General features: G+C 28.9%; 1 protein-coding gene across 2 annotated transcripts in view; it reads left to right on the plus strand.

The window, feature by feature from the left end:
• Window positions 1-17744, plus strand: part of LOC100201517 (rab GTPase-binding effector protein 1) — an 82481-nt gene extending 64737 nt beyond the window's left edge. For both annotated transcript variants that reach the window (XM_065807103.1, XM_065807104.1), the window contains 8 exons: window positions 765-845; window positions 2218-2316; window positions 3749-3787; window positions 14125-14160; window positions 14416-14466; window positions 14568-14667; window positions 16494-16528; window positions 17475-17744. In XM_065807103.1, the coding sequence (XP_065663175.1) occupies window positions 765-845; window positions 2218-2316; window positions 3749-3787; window positions 14125-14160; window positions 14416-14466; window positions 14568-14667; window positions 16494-16528; window positions 17475-17546 (513 nt within the window). In that variant the 3' untranslated portion in view covers window positions 17547-17744. The remainder of the gene's footprint in view (window positions 1-764; window positions 846-2217; window positions 2317-3748; window positions 3788-14124; window positions 14161-14415; window positions 14467-14567; window positions 14668-16493; window positions 16529-17474) is intronic.
• Window positions 17745-18239: the final 495 nt, after the last annotated feature.

Below are 18239 nucleotides of genomic sequence, written 5' to 3' on the forward strand. Positions count from 1 at the left end.
AATTTTTAAAATACAAAATATTGACCAATGTTGATTAAATCTAAGTTACTATATTTTGTTTAATTATTTGGATAAAAGTTATATTAGCAGTAGCATTATTTAAAAATTCAAACTTTAAAAAAGAATTTCTTTTTACTTAGCACTTAAAGATCCCTTTATAAAATTAATCAACAAAAATCTAAAAAAAATAAGATATAGAAATGAGTATAGTTTTTTTTCTTATAAATTAAAATATATGTATAATTTTCTATCTGTTTTATAAAGTAAAGTTTGTTACAAGAAAAAGTCCTTTTCTGATCATCAAAAATGTTTAGTCTAAACTAAGGTAAAAAATATATATATTTAAGAATCTTTTTGAAGTCTTCCAGTACTTTTAATTAATTTTTTTTGTATTGTTTTGTATTCACCTCCCTAATGTTTTCACCTCCCTAAGGTCACAAGCAGCTATAGTTAGGAAGGCTTTTTTTTTCATTGTTATTACAACCTCTTAACTCTGTAGTTATGAATTACAGACAATTCTGAAATACAAGCCTTTATCAAGGCTTGTATTTCAGAATTGTTAGCCTTGGTAAATAAGGCTGCTGTGCAGAGAATTAAATTGAGTATGGTGCTAAGAGGCGTGTGGTGGTGTTAGGGTGTGATTAGGTATTACTAGGTCTTATTATAGTCGGGACTCTAAAACTTGATGTCTTTATGTTATGGTTGTAACATCTTGCTATTAAGTTTTATCTAAAATATAACTGTGGTTAAAATTTTAATTATAGACAGAGTTAGAATCAGAACGTGAAAAATTTAATAGTTTAAAGAAAAGTACAGAAAATGCTGCAGCAGATACAAATTCTCAGGTAATTAACTTTAATGGCTTTGTTTTTTGTTTTTGTCTTGAAATAAACTATAGAATATTATAATAAACTTCCTATGCAATAGACTAAAATATATTACCAAACATGTTCACATTATTCTTCTTGTTTGATGTGTCGAATAATATTTCCGCCTTTTTTTTTTCTTCAGATTTTTTACATTTTTTATCTGTTCAAAATTTTACTGAAATTCTGAAGCTTTAACAAAGTAATTTGTTTAGAAATATTTTTTGATAGTTTGATATGCTTTGATAGTTTTGATATAAATTTTTAGCAAGATCTAAACTTAAAAGTGTTTGATCTTAATAACAAGACTTTCGCTTATGATTTCCAATTTACTCTATTTAGGGGATAATCTTTAGGGGAGTTTTGACCTCTCTCCCACTATGTGGGCGATAGCCCATAATTCCCTAAAGTGGTTTATTGGAGCAATATATGGCTCTCTCAAAAGTATAGTTTTGTCATGAATATAAGCCACTTTTTCTTTTTGTTTTTATTTTTAGATATTTATATGAAAAATTAAAATTTCTAGTGAAAATTATATAAGATAAAGTTTGAGTTTAAGCCTTTTTGCTCACAAAATTGTTTTTTTTTTTTTTGCATAGCAGTCACAGTTTTTTTTTTTTGTAGTGCTTGAGATTATATTTTAAATATACAAAAGGCTAACAATTTGTCGACTTTTTGAGTTATTCTATACTAAAATTATTTGTTTTGTTTTGGTAAAGCAAAATTTTAGCAATTTAAATGAAAGAAAATATTACATAATAATAATATAAAGTTATAATAGTTATAATAAAGTTTTAATAGAATCAGGAAAAAAAATATTTTTTAATTTTTATTTCAAACACAGATTATCATGCAGAGAGATTTTCACTTTTAACATTAATGACAAATTTAAAGTCAAATTTTCTATCAAATAAGTAAAGTTGTTAATGAATTGTGTGAAAGTGTAAAAATGAAAACGCTAAAGATTTTTTTTTAAAACAAAATATTTCATAAATTTGAGGTCTCAGTAAATGATGCTCATTATGCATATATATGTAACATTAACGTTTCAAGCATATGCTTCTAACGAGTATAAAATCACAAAAAAAATAAAGCTCTTGTAAAAAGATGTTTAGAGGAGCACCTCATGCATTCATTTACTCCGGTGAAGGCCTGTATAAATTTATATATGTGTTTAATTTATTTCAGTAGAATTTTGTTTGTATTATTTTTTATTTGTTTTGTTTAGTTAAAAGTCCAACCTAATTTTTACTTAGTTTCTATATATTTACTAAAGTTTACTTAGTGTTAAACAAAACAAAAAAATGTTATTATATATTTACAAAATTCTTAAGATTTTCAATATGTTTAGATCAGTATATACAAAACAAATCAGGCGGAAGTAGACAAACAAGTTCAGCTTCTTTTTACTCAGTTTTATCAGTTTCAAAATGAAATTATTATTGAAATGGTATGTTTTTGGTTTATTTGTCTATCAGGGTCTTCTCTGGGTCTGTTTGCTTTGATATTTGTATTTATAATATAATACGAGGGTGGTCTGAAAATTTTCGACCTTGATGTGAAGATGGCAGCACTCGTAAATACAAACAAGTGAATTTTGTTTGTTCATATGTTGATAGTTATTCACCAAAGTTTCAGCCATTTTAAACACGCAGTTGTTATGTAACAGTCGTTTGAGTGAGTTGATGTGAGTATTTTTGTGAAAATGGACAAAATCGAGCTGTCATTAAATATTTGTTTTTGAAAGGCAATACGCCTACGCAAGTCAAAGATGAGATGGATTCTGTGTATGGAGACTCTGCACCATCATTTACCACAGTGAAATTTTGGGCAGCTGAATTCAAATGTGGCTGCAGAGCTTGGGAGACGATGAATGTTCAGGACGTCCAAAAACTGCAACTACCGATGAAAACATCAACAAAGTTCACCAAATGGTGCTAGGTGATCGCCGAATTAAAGTGAGATAGATAGCAGAGGTTATGAACATATCAAAAGAACGTGTTTGTCATATATTACATGAAAATTTAGGCATGAGAAAGCTGTCCGTGCATTGGGTGCTGTGTTTGCTCATGTTGGATCAAAAACGTGTTCGAATAAACATTTCCAACACACTGTTTAGGCGCAATATATCCAAGTTTTGGCAACGATTAATTACTGTAGATGAAACTTGGATACACCATTATACGCCCAAAACAAAAATATAGTCCAAACAGTGGATTGCAAACAGGGAACTGGCTCCAAAAAAAGCAAAAACTGTTTTTTCGGTTGGAAAAGTGATGGCAACTGTTTTTTGGGATAGTTGTGGAGTTATTTTAATTGATTATCTTCAAAAAGGAAAAATCATTACAGGAGCATACTACGCATCATTGCTTGACAAGCTAAAGGAACAACTTGCGAAAAAACAGCCACATTTGCAGAAAGAGAAAATCCTGTTTCACCAAGGCAACGCACCATCTCACACCTCAGCGATTGCCATGGCAAAAATCCACAAATTACAGTTTGAACTGCTTGACATCCGGTTTACTCACCTTAAGCGACTTCTTTTTGTTCCCTCATTTAAAAATTGCGCTCAGAGGTCAGAGATTTTCAATAAATGAAGAGGCAATCACCTTCATGAACAATTATTTTGCAGAGAAAATCGCCGAGTACTATTTGGACGGGTTACAGAAATGGGAGCATCGCTGGGAAAAGTGTGTAGAGTTATAAGGAGATTATGTTGAAAAATAAAAAATAAAATATCGAAAAAATATCTTTTATCTTTGTTAGGTCGAAAACTTTTCAGGCCACCCTTGTAAGTCTCAGCTTGTAAATTTTTAAAGAAAAATTTTTCAATATTGCATAAATATTTATTTCCTTTTTTAAGATTTTTTTTTTTTTCCTAGAAAAATTTGGCTGAAGAGAGAGATCGTTGCTTAGCAGAAGTATTATTATTTTTAATTTTAATTATTTTGAGGTTAAGTTATTGTAAAATTGGTAAGTTTATAAACTTTTTATATTTCCGATATCATCTTAATTAAGAATTAAAAAAATATTTTGAAAAGGTTTTAAGATATTCATATTATTTACACAAAAAATTTTACTAAAAATTTAGTTTTTAAGTAATAAATAACAAATTTAAAAATAAATTTATAAATGAAAATATTTATAAATGAAATAATAAATAAATAAGATTTCTTATCAATTCTTATTGATTTAATAATTATAAATAAATTTAAAAAAATAAAATTTCTTACAAACCAGGCTTATTGTTACTTAGCTGATTCTTATCAACAAAATAAAATACTAATTTTATCCACGAAAAAATTGCTTCCAAGTTTTAAAAATATATTCATATCTCCAGATTTAATAGATGCTGATTGTCATAAGGATTTCATACTCAGAACACAGTGAAATAAACTTAGATATGACCTTAAGGAGGTGAATTTCTTTTGGAATGTTAACCAATGAAACCAATCAAAGTTGTGTACCTTAATACCATGTCTCTTGACAACGAATTTTATGAATTAAAACTTTTCAACTTTCAACTTTTTCAACTTCAAATCTTAAAATAATTAGCTGCTTCTCTGCAATTCGGTGAAATATAATATAAATATAATATATAAATATAAATAAAATAAATTAAATGCAGAAACTTAATGAGAAGAATAAAGAGATATATGTTTACATTATTGTATTGTCGTATTTGATAGCAACATCAAAGTTATATCAAAATATCAGTATCATATCTATTAACAAACTGTTTGTAGTAATATCAAGGAGCCTCTCAGCACAAATACAAAAATATTACATCATTACAAAAAGATTTACGTTCAATTTAAATTCTGACAAACAAAAATATCATATCAGGGTGACAAATCAGATTGTCACGTGACATCAGATTATCCAGTTATCATATATTTGATGTATCACATGGTTTATCAGATTACTCGTGGTAAATCAGATTATCACTATACTTTGTGGTAAGTCTTAAGGTATATAAAAATCAAGGTTAATGTTTACAACGATTCCTAAAAAACACTTCTGAAGTATGGACATTCAAAATTAATAAAAAAAAGATAAATATAAAAAATATATAAAAAAAAAGATGCAATAGTTGTCAAGTTGTCAATAGTTATCAAGGAGGAGGTCTATATTTTTGTATTTACAACAAAATTAATTTATATGAACTTAGTTTATAAATTAGGAGATAATATGATGACCAAAAAAGTTTCAAAGATCTGATCAAACATTTATTTTTCGGGGATAAGTTGGTCCAAAGTTTCAATAAACAAATGAATCTGTTGTAAATATTTTTGATTTAATATTCACTACTCAGTCATCAAATATCCATCATCATTAAATTTGTTTTAGAAGTTGCGTGAGAATTTAAGGTACAGAAATTGTTTAAGTATATAGAAAAGTTCAAATTTTGGTAGCCAATATAAACAAATTATCAAAAAGAGTTTCCTTTGAAATTTCCATAGCAAGACAAATGTATAGTTTAATGATTGTGGAAAGAGCTAAAAAAAACCAAAAATACTATATAGATATATAAATTCACAACAATATATAAAAGATTCTGTAAAAGCTCTGTGACAACCAAGTGGTGAAATAACTCAAGATCCAGTAAATAAATTGCTGATCTACTGAGTATAAGTTTTTAAAACATTTTTGTCAAAGATAAAAAGCACACTTCTTTTTTTAAAACAAGAATTAATGATACCTCCTTTAATTTAACTCCTTAAGATATCAGTTATAAAGATAATAAACAGGTCATATACAATGAAATTCTGTCGTATCAGGTCAGGTATGACAAAACTCTAGATTATACTACAAGAAAATATTTTGCCGCTTTTAAAGATGGCTGACGTTTTTTAAGTGAAAAAGCAAACAAACAAAAAAAAACTTTTAATAGGCAAAAAAATTTGCGGCGTGTTAATAAAATGGTTAATCTACCAAAGTCAGAATTTAATGAGTTTGTTAAATGATTTGAAACTCTTGAAAAAATTTATGGTGAACGTATAAAAGTGTTAGAGGATAAATTAGTTACAGTAGTAAATGAAAATGAATCATTAAAAAAAAAAGATTACAGATCTAGAAAATGGTAAAAATAATTTCCAAGTACAAACTATTAGTACACTTTGTAGTTTATTCAAAATAAAAGATAAACCAAATCAAAAAAAAACCACCAGTTGATGTTATTAGTGCAATTACTGTTGAGCAAAGCAACATTAAGAAGAAAGAAAAGAACGTTATTATTTTTGGGGTACCTGAATCTAATAAATCAGATAATTTAGACAAACTTGAAGATGATAAAAATTGTTGATGAGATATTTGATGCTATTGGTATCGGTAAGTCTAAAATTGTTAAAGTATTTAGGTTTAAAAGTAAAACTAGAGGTAAAACTCCAGCTCCAATTTTGATTGAGTTACCTGGAAAAAATGAATGTCTTGAAACTATTAGGTAACCAAAAAAGTTCGTGCGGTTTTTGGTAATTGAATTGTTTTTAGCATTTTTTACAACACCCACATCGCACAAGGCAAGTAGCTTTGTTGCGTAATAGAACGCGTGTGTCACGCGCAGTTGCTGCATATATAGTGTAGGCTTGTAACGAGCTTACAGGAAAGGTTTTGTGTAAAGAAAGGATGGCAACCCAACCAACGATTATTTGATCTTGCTTACTTTACGAGTTCAAACTTGGAAGGAATGCAACACAAGCGGCCAAAAACATCTGCACAGCATTTGGAGAAGGTACAGTAAGTGAACGCACAGCACAGAAGTGGTTTCAGCGATTCTCTTCGGGAGATGAGTCCATCGAAGACCTGCCACGTTCTGGACGCCCATTGTTGGTTGATGAGGATGAACTGAAGGACGCTGTCGAGTCTGACTCCAGCCAAACTTGCCAAGAACTTGCAGTGAGGTTTGCTGTGAGTGTTGAAACCATCCGCCTGCATCTGCATGCAATTGGGAAAGCGTGGAAGCTGAGTCGGTGGGTTCCGCACAAATTGTCGATCGACAACAAGAAGCAACAGCTTACGATCTGCACATCACTCTTATCACGCCACAATGTTGAGCCTTTTCTTGATCTTTTATTGACATGCGACGAAAAATGGATTGTGTACAACAATACCAAGCGTTGCTACCATTGGTTGTCCCCCGATGACCCCATCCCAAAGACACCCAAGCCCAATCTCCACGAGCGGAAGGTTTTGCTCTGCATTTGGTAGACTACAGCTGGTGTGGTGCATTACGAGCTGCTCCCAACAGGCCAAACCATTACTGGACTGGTCTACTCAGCACAGCTGCAACGAGTTCACGACCTGTTGCTTGTAAAGCAGCCTGCACTGGTGCACAGGAGAGGAGTTCTGCTTCTCCACGACAATGCGAGACCGCACACCGCTCGCGTGACTCAGGACAAGCTCCAAAGCCTTGGTTGGGAGAGTTTGCCTCATCCACCATACTCGCCAGACCTCTCCCCTACTGATTTCCATTTTTTCCTTTCCCTGGGAAATCATTTAAAAGAACAGCAGTTCCGAGACCAGGACGCGGTTGAAATGGAGTTGAAAGCTTTTATAGACTCAAAGGACCGAGAATTTTTTAGAAGTGGAATAAATAAGCTTGTTTTACCTTGGGAAAAGGTTTTAGATGCTAATGGTGACTATTTTGATGAATAAATGTACTTACTTTTGTCGTTTTGTGTGTTTTTATTATATACGGAAAAACCGCACGAACTTTTTTGGTTACCTGATATTAAAGCCGCTAGATGACTTAGAGGTAGTACTAAGTTTAAAAATGTATATATGAAATTTGATTTAATGCTAATGCAACGAGAATTTTATAAGTAATTGGTAAATGAATGTAATCGTTTGAATAAAGATTTATCAAGTGGTGGAGTTAGTAACTATAGAGATAGGATTCGAAGCAACAATATTGTCAAAATACCTATCCATTAATGATAATATATATTTTAAAAAACTTAAAAGAATTCTGTTTTTTGTTTTATAATGAATATTTAAATAATATTATTGAATTATTTAGTTCTGTATTAAGTAACACTAGTAATAATAAAATACCTACAACACCGATACCACCGCAATTAATTCCGAATAAATCATGCTCCAATGGAGTCAGTAAAAATACAATTATGTCAACTAAGTCTAATGATCTGTTTAAATTTTATTACACCAATGCTACGCCTCTAAACAACAAAATAAATAAATTAAGAGCATTTATAAGTTATTTACACACCTTTTTTGTATATGTGAAACATGATATAATAAAACATCTAATACTTCTATCAATAGTTATGCCTTATATAGATGTGACCGTAAAAATGGAAAGCGTGGAGGTGGTGTATGTATATACATTAATGATAAATTTAGTTCTTATGAAGTCATTTTCATTGATCTAAATATTGAAAATAATGAACAAATATGGACATGCATTAACAGTGGTAACCTAAAATTATTATTATTATAGGTTTTTACTAACATATTAATTGCTGGAGACTATTAATAATAAAACAATTATAAATTATAAAACAATTTTATGGTCGAATGAAGGTGTTTCGTCTCATAGTCCTCATGCTTCTAATTTTATCAATTATTTAGAAAATTTTTAGTTGTTTCAGTTGTTGAGAAAATTGTTATTTTTCTCAATGTATTGAATAACATACGTTTTGAAAAGCTAATGGTACTACTAGTAACATATTAGACTTATTAATAACTGATGATGCTAATCGCATTGACTGTATTGAGCATAATGCACCTCTTGGCAACATAGGACATCACGTAATTAGTTGGTGTTTTATTGTAAATAAGGTTCAAAATAATATGTCAAATATGGTTAAATTTAACTATAAACGTGGTGATTATGAATCATTATCAACATTTCTAAATAATAGTGACTGGTCCGATGCGTTTAATAATATAGACATTAATGAATCTTACGACATTTTTATAAATCTTTATGATTCAGCCTGCAATAAATTTATTCCTTTAATGAAAAGCAACAACAAGTCTTGTAAATTATGGATGAATGATGAGTTAAAGTCACAAATAAAATCGAAAAACAAACTTTGGCTGAAAAACAAAAAGTTAAATTGGTCAAATAGTGAAACATTTGATCAATTTAACTTATTGCGTTTATGCAATTTAAATTATTGCACAGTTATATTAAACGTAAGATAAAAAATTATATTAATACAATTGAAGACCACAATGGAGTATGTACAAATGATTCAAATGAAATTGTTAATATCTTAAATGATTACCTCAATTCTGTATTCGTTAACGATGATTCTGGAAATCTACCATATTTTGATACAGGTTGTGTGAATAAAATGGAAAATAAAGTTGTGGAAGAAAAAAAGTACTTGATAAATTAATTGCAATCAATATGAAAAAAATCTATTGTTCCTGATGGTATTCATCTGTATGTCCTTAATAATTGTAGTAGAGTTTTTGCTCAACTATTGACATTACTTTTTAAAAAGTCACTATCTGAAATGTCAGTCCCTAATATATGGAAAGAAGCTAATGTAATACCTTTGTTTAAGAAAGGTAATATAAGTAAAGCATCTAATTACCGGCTGGTATCATTGACATCTGTGGTATGCAAAACATTAGAAAGAATTATATCAGAAAAAATCATGCATCATCTATCAACTAATAACTTATTATCAATACACCAACATGGCTTTTTAAAAGGCAAAAGTTGTACTACAAATTTATTAGAGTATATGGATATAATTACAACTGGGTTAGCAAAAAATAAATCATTTGATATTCTTTATACAGGTTTTGCTAAAGCTTTTGATAAAGTATCTCACAGAAGAATATTACACAAGTTGCAATCGTATGGTTTGAGTGAAAGCATTATCGATTGGATAAAATCATTTTTATCAAAGAGTGATAATAGGTAATTCTTTGTCTAGTTGGAGAATGGTTCTTAGTGGTGTCCTACAGGGATCTGTTCTCGGGCCCTTGCTATTTTTAATCTTCATAAACAATTTGTCAACTTTATTATCCAATCTATGTAAACTATATGCTTATGATAATAAAGTTATTGCTGAAGTTAATGATGTAATTGGTAAGCAATCACTGCAGGAAGATATCAAAGCACTTGATAATTGGTAAAAAGTCTGGTTGATGAATTTTAATTTTGATAAATGTAAAATCGTGCACATGGGGAAATACAATTCAAATTATGATTATATGATGGAAAATAATGGTAGTATTGAAACTTTAGGTAAAACAACTTATGAGAAAGATGTAGGTGTCGTTATATCAAATGATTTAAAATGGGATATGCAAGTCAAGTCAGCTGTTTCGAAAGCTAATAGTAAATTGGGAATATTAAAAAAATGTTTTAATTCAAAAATGCTAACAATATCAAGTTATTATTTACAGGTTATGTTTGACCACACTTAGAATATGGGTACAGGTTTGGTCTCCTTATCTTGAAAAAGATATTAAAAATCTGGAAGATGTTCAATGTTGTGCAACTAAATTGATTCCGGAATTAAGGCACCTACACTATTCAGAGCGTCTTTAAAAACTGAATTTAACAACACTTAAAGAGCGTAGAATAAGATGTGATTTTATTCAAATGTATAAATGGTATAATGTTATTGATACTATTAACTGGAATATTGCACCTGTGTTAGCTCATTCTTTACAAGTATCTGGTCCTGCATCTCAGACAAGAAATAATAAGCATCGTTTATGGTTAAAAAATACTTTTCCATCAAATTACGCAAAAACTTTTTCATGATTAGAACGATACGTGTATGGAACAAATTACCAAATGAAATTATTGAAGCTGAAAACCTGAATGTACTAAAATACATTCAAATACGATAGTATTTCGATACAAACTAAAACTTTTATCTTTAGTTTCTTAAACTCTAATTTTTTAATTTTTATTTCTATTTTAACTTATTTACTTTATTTTTACTTATTTACTGATTTATTTATCTTATTTGTTACTCTTCATTTAATTGTTCAATCTATAGTAATGACTGTCATAGATCTAACTTGGCGTTAGATCTCAACAGATTCTTTAATAATAATAAAAAAATGTTGATCAAGGAATTCCTGTTGGTGTAGTTTTACTTTTTTACAATTTTGCAAAAGTATTTGATACAAAATATGAGAATTTATATAAACTATTGTGAACTCAATACATGAAATTTAGAGATATATCAAATTAAGAAATAGACCTAAGTGTGGTTTTTCAGATAACTTGAAGTGAAAAAATTAAGTATTATTGAGTGCAAGCAATGAAAATCGCATGTTTGGCTCAATAAAGAACTCCTTTTAATTTGATGGAAAAAAATAGAAAAAAAAACTCTCTTGTTTAATTTTATGGAAAACTGCTGAAAACTCTTTCTCTTTCTTCAACCACTTTTTTCTTTAATATCATTTTAAAAAGAGTACAGTGTCATGCCACTAAATTAATACTGTCAATCAGTAAGTTATTGTATAAAGATACTTGTCTTAGAATGTCTTCACTTGTTAGAATGTCTTCACTTGTTAAAAAAATGCTTGTCTTAGAATGTCTTCTATCTAATGTCTTTCTAAATGCTTGTCTTCTAGACATTCTAGACATAGAATGTCTTCTATCTAATGAATGGTCTATCTAATGGATCTATATGAATGGTTCTATCTAATGAATGGAGATCTAATCTATCTTTAGAATGTCTTCTAGACATTCTAGACATGTGTCTTCTATCTAATGTCTTTCTAAATGCTTGTCTTATAATCTTATAATGTTAAAAAAATGCTTGTCTTAGAATGTCTTGCTTGTCTTAGAATGTCTTCACTTGTTAAAAAAAATGACAAAAAGGTGATATAATATAATTTTATAAAATGAATTATAAAGACTATGATAAAGTTTAATTTAAAGAAAAATATTCATTTAAATCGAATTGTCCTTGTGGCCATAGTGTCAAATATACTAAATAATTTTCGGTATTGAGAAAAATTTTTTATTAAATTGAGCCGCAAGTTATTGGAATACACTGCCAGAAAATGTTTTCAAAGCTATTTCAGTAAACTCATTTAAACCAAGACTTGTTCAATGGGAGTCAAACCATCACAAGATTTAGCTCCCATATTGTACTTAAAACCACACTCACTCGTGTTACCACTTGTGTAAGTCACAGCATAAACAATACTAGTACTGATATTTGAAATTAAAATGAAATTTTGAAATTAAAATGAAATTACATATGCATGTATATAATACATCTGAAGTTAAAGTAATTTTTAGTAAAAATATTTTAAGGCATTTTAATTCAGAGATTTACAACAACAAATTCTGATATGAGATTTTAAAATTTACCAAAAAGTTACAGTTTTCTTTAAAATTAAATCGAAAACAACTTAAACAAGATTAAATTGTATGATGCAATAAAATAAAAAAACTTTGCAGCTTCTAGAGTCTTTTTAACATGTCTATTGTTTGGGCTGAAGCAAAGTTAGGTAATCTGCAACAGTACAATCATGTATGATTTAGAGGTCTTGGAGCCAGAACAGCATATGTACACTTTTCAACATTTTGAGAAAAGCAATTTGAAATCTTAAATCATGCATCAAAAATCTAATTTGTCACAAAATCTAATGTTACATAATAATATTATGTCAAAAAAAACATGAAGTTGTGTGACAATTTAGATATTTTTGATGTATGATTGAAGATTTTAAATTGCTTTTTGTCAAAATGTTGAAAAGTGTGCATACGCTCACGTAAGCCCTTTGATTTTTTTTTTTATCAAGTTTTAATAGTGCATAGCACCCTAGGCTTTTTTTTTTTAACTTTTTTTTTTCATCTTCACTTTTAACAATGCTGCAAGCAACCACAATTAGAGTTGGAAATTACTGAGAAAGAAAAAAGATGAAGTTTATAAAGCGAGGTAACGATTAAATAATAGAATGAGTTGCCTAGTCATAAAAACATCAAACTAGTCATAAAATATCATGCAAAACCCATGAGTCAAGAAGATCCAGCATTCAACATCTTAAACTGGAAACAATGTATTGTAAATACATCTATGCCGACCTAATAGATGAAGAAAGGGTGCAAAGCTGGTCAACAGATAGAATCTATGTAGACTGAGGTAACTGTTTTGCAGTTACCTCAGTCTACATATCTAGTTTATAGCTGCAAATGGAATCAACCAGGATTTTCAGAAACACTCTTGTTTTACTGAGAAGAACCAACTTAACTCTCAAAAGGCTATTATAGCTTCTGATAGTGAACAAGAAGAAACCGCATGTGTCTCCTTTTGTTTAATCTCCTTTAGTTCTTAAATGAGCAATATAACAAGGCATGGAATTGTTATTGCAAAATACCGAATAAATTCCTTGTGAACATATTACTACTCTTTTTCATATTCCAATAAGAAAAGATAAGAAAATAAATAAGAGATAAGAAAAGGTTTTAAAGAAAACAATTAAATATTTATAGTAAATTTATTTTTAGCTTTTCTAAAGGAATATTAATTTTAAATGTATTAAACTATGTATGAATCATGGGTTATTGATCCAATATGGCTGGAATCAATCAGGAAACCAAAATTTATTTTATTGTTGATGCAATTAAATCATCTTTTAAGAATTAAATTGTATTTCCCAAATATTTAGTTGTTGAAAATCCCATGGACGATGCTGGTGCTGCACAAAATTTAAAGTTTGAAGTGAAGTAAGTGTTAGAGCTGGGAAATAGTGATGTAGTGGTAGAGCGCAAGTTTTGTAATCAAGAAAATCCAAGTTACCATTTTCTTGATAGTACTTGCTCCACTTAGTTCTTTGTTTTTAAAAAAGATAAGTATACTGCTCAACTGCACTGGTCTCTTAGCCTTACGAAGTTGATAAATAAAAAAAGTGTAAAAGTGCTCTGTGTTTAACTGTCAAGGAGTTTTGATGAACCAGATGTCTAGTTTTAATTGTCAGGGTGTTGTAAGTCATTATCCTTTCAGATTGCTTAATGGAGCGGAAACAAAAAAATTTAAAATTGCTTTCAATGTAAATAGTTTTTAATAAAATTTTTGTAAACTTTCTCTTGTAAATAGAAAAATGATAAAGAATGAATTTACTATGTGATTGCTTTTCTCATTGTTGTGAATGTAAAAAATGTTGTCTTTGTAAATTTAAAACTTAAAAAGACTGTAAAGCATTTGTAGTAATCTAACAAGTATCTGCCTTTCTTATATAGAAGTCTATAATTTTTTTACATTTATATGTTATTCTTTTGAATACTATTTAAATATTTTAGATGACATCTCTAAAAGAGCACGGTGAAAATAATAAAGTAAATATTCCTTTTTAAATTATTGTTGAAATGTTTTTCTCAATTATTATGCTTATTTCTTATGCATCTTTTTTTCTCATATATATTTTTTTATACACTGTAGTTCTCACAGAAATCTTATTGAAAATGAGGCTTTTTTTTTATATATAGTGTAGTTCTCATGGAAATCTTATTGAAAATGAGGCTTTTTTTGTTAATATATAGTGCAGTTCTCATTGAAATCTTATTGAAAATAAGGGTTTTTTTTTTATATAGTGTAGTTCTCATGAAGATTTTATTGGAAATGAGGAACATTTAAAGAGTGAAGTAATATTTGGCAAAAAAAAATTTTTAATAAAAATTTTTTTTGTTTGGTTACAAGTGGTTAGTAATAATGTTTTCTATTGATACTTTTTGCTATTTTTCAGATAATGTTGTTGAAAGATCGTCTCATGGCAGAACAGTTTGATCGTGAAACCACTGAGAAAATATTAGAACATAGCTTAGACTTAGCTAATAAAAAAATTGGTAATCACATTTCTATAGCATTTTTAATTGATTTACATCAATTTATTTATTTACACATATTTTTGAATTAATTTATTTTTTTGCACAGTTCTCTGAATTTCTTTATTTCTTTACAACACATCACAATTCATTTACTTTTTTACACATCTAAGAAAAATATCAATAATATATTTTTAATTTATAGAATATGTAAATTTAAATAACAAAATATGATAAATTGTAAAAATTCTGAGCGTAGTAGTAAGGAACCTGGAACATTTGACTCCCTTTGACCCACTTGTGGTATGAGAGTTTTGAATAGAAGTTTGGCTCTGCAATATTTAGTTAGCTAAGACCAATATTTAAAAAAACATTTTTCAAATAATTCAGTTGCTCGGTGCCATATCCGATTTTTCCGCACTTGGGTAAAACAAGTATTGTTTCATACATTAATATAGACTTATTTGTATAAATTTAGTTTTATTGATTGCATGCTTTTTTGTTAATGCATGCTTTATTAAAACATGGTTTTTGTATTTAATGTGAACTTGTCTGCTTTGATGGACTTTGTATTATATGTTAAACATGTTTATTTGATATGGACTTTTCTAAAATGGATAACATGTTTAAATTAATATGGTTTTTATTAAATTGGGTTATGCCTAATATTATTGTTGAATTTAAATAAACCTGTTTGAATCATTTAGCTAAATCTAAAAAGTTTCTGATACCTGAAATGTGCTTTAAAAATAATCTATGGTAATAATATATATAATAATATGTATAAATTCATTTAAATATTAATAGCTTTATGTAATTATTGTTTTTATTATAAAAAAAATATTTATTGAATTAAATACATATTTATGAGTAATTTAAAATGGATAATGGATATTTTAACCTGAATTCTTTAAATAAGTTTTATTTTAATAAAACTAAAGAGTTGAATGGACTAATTGGTCTTTCTTTCTTTTTTTTTGATTTGAATTTTTGATTTAAACTCATTTATAAAAAGATTGATAATATGTTACATGCAACATTTACCTAAGTTAATCTATAAATAATATTATTTTTATGTTTCCGTGACGCCAATTTTGATAAAGGCTTGAGGGTTTTATAAATACTAAAAAAATAATATACTTCTAATAATATTACTTTCTGCTGTATATTTATGTCTTTTAATTGCATCTTTAACTGACCCACCTTCAAGATTGCTGTGTATTTATGTCTTTTAATTGAATCTTTAACAACCACTCAAATACTGTTAACACCTAATAAACTTAGCTCTAAACATTTAGGTTCCTGATGCACTTATTCCAATTGTTTAAGTATTTTAAATTTTTAATTTAAAGAAGATCTATTCTCTCCTCTTAGGGTTTATGTGAAAGCAAGTTAAATTCATTACACCCTCTCCCTCGAGTAGAATATTAAAAGTAGTTGATCCCTTAAACATAGTTCTTCCAGTTTTATGTTGACATCGGCTGCTTAAAAAAATGTCAATTATATCTTGGTGAAATCACACGTCGCACGTCTTTTCTTTTGTGAGCTGAAATAAAATTAAAAAACATACTTGATTTTAAGTCTGCATTATGGTCTGCTTGCTTTACTTTTTTAATCCATTATCCAACTATGTAAAGCAAAGGTTTTAACTCTTTCGTTAAGAATATATAATCAGTAACTGTATCTAGTGGATTACGAAACAGCAAGTTTTCAAAATTTTGAAAATATACTAAGTTTGTATGCGTCTCTAGATTATCCTTTTTGCAATGTGATTTAATTCTTATATTGAATATGTTTCATCTCTTTTGTTATTTAGTTTTTTTATTTGTTATGTTTATATTTTATAGCAACGATGGCGAAAAATTCCGCTCTATTGCAAGAGGTAATCTTTGTTTGTGTGGTTGGGGGCTTTCCATTAATTACGTCAACAATTTTTTGGCGATTTTTTCCTTCCCCCTCCCCCCTGTCATCAAATTTTCAAACTTTCAGAGACTCCCTATAAAATTACGTAAAAAGTAATTTACCTCTCCCCTTCCCCCCCCCCCTTTCTCCTCCTCCTTCCCTCCTCCTTTCTTAAAAATGGAGAAAAATAATGTAGACTATGTACTTACATTAATCTTTTTTTTTTTTTGCACAGAAGACTGAGACAACAACAACTTTGAAAAAATAATAGCGTTACGAGTTATTTAGTTCTGTATGTGTCGGGTCTTTTTAAATTACAACACGGTTTTTACAAAGTAGGAATATAAATAGCTTTATTAAAATACTGAAGGTTGAGCAAGTATGTAGGACTGCAAATGCTGCCTATTTTCCTTTTTTTAAATAATTAAATTTATAAAAAAAGTAACGTTTTTAAAAAAAAAAAGTCAAGTGTTGACGTCAACTTTTCTTAATATCCTCCTTGCCCCATGTCAACATTTTTTTTTTTTTTTTTTTTTTCGTTATTTCACCTCCCCAAGGCCCAGAAGGCCACTACAGATGAGGAGGCTACTTAATTGTGGTTATAACCCTCTCTCAACTCTATAACTCCGAAACACGAACCTTGACGAACAAGGCCGCTGCGCGGAGAAACATGTTGAGCGCGGTACTACCAGGGACGTGGTGGGGATCGAACTCGAAACCTCTCGCTTATGAAACGAGCCCACTACCGCAGTTAAAAAAAATTTCAGACCCCTACCCTCTCCTCAATTTTGTTGACGTTATTAATAGACAGCTCCTTGATAATTTTCTTAAATCATTTTTTTTTAAATTCTGTTTTGAAAAAAAATCCGAAAAATTATATTTGATATTGGTTTCTTTTGTTAATTTATCTTTATTCATGAATGCAGGAGCACTCGCGGTCTCAAGATCACTCGCGGCCGCAAGATTCCGCGTGGTTACATGATCATGAAAGTCAATGATGATAAGAATTAAATTTGGTGGAGGTGATTCTTAAGAAAAAAGATTTGTGATGGGTTTCTGGTAGTTCTTTTTATTTGAACACTTTCTGGTAGTAAACTTCACTTAAATTTTGCATTTGTAAAAATTAAACTGTAAGTAAAAAATTTAAAAAACCATTCTAAAAATCAAATTATAAATAAACGACGTTTTTAAATGCTCTTTATGAATTATTTTTTGCAATGTTTTTTTTGGCTTATCAACGGCATACAACGGGTTTGTGACGAGCTTTTTGGATTTAAGTATACACGGCGTTAATATTTGTTCAAAAATCTCCCGATTGCCAGTTTACGCATGTTTTCACACTTACAGTCATAGTAAGTGGAAACCATGCAAAATTAACAATAAAATTTTAATAGACCAATCAATATCAAAAGTTTTTGCGAGTGGTTTCCATCGGTACAGACATTTTGCGCTGAACTTATAAGGAAACAAAGCGTATCGATCATTGGTCTGCGTATCTCATCCTATCATTTTTTAATTATATCTTGAGGTTAAACTCTCACATTGATAACATAATATCAAATTGATATTTGCAGAAAAAATATTACAAAAGTTGGACACTCCAATTATAATTATACTCCTGAATAAAAATTAAAACTAAAAATCTATATGTAGATTTTTTAAACTTAAAATTTTGTAAAACACTAACATTT

Source organism: Hydra vulgaris, chromosome 10, assembly GCF_038396675.1.
Source record: "Hydra vulgaris chromosome 10, alternate assembly HydraT2T_AEP".
In the NCBI taxonomy this organism is placed as follows: Eukaryota; Metazoa; Cnidaria; class Hydrozoa; order Anthoathecata; family Hydridae; genus Hydra; species Hydra vulgaris.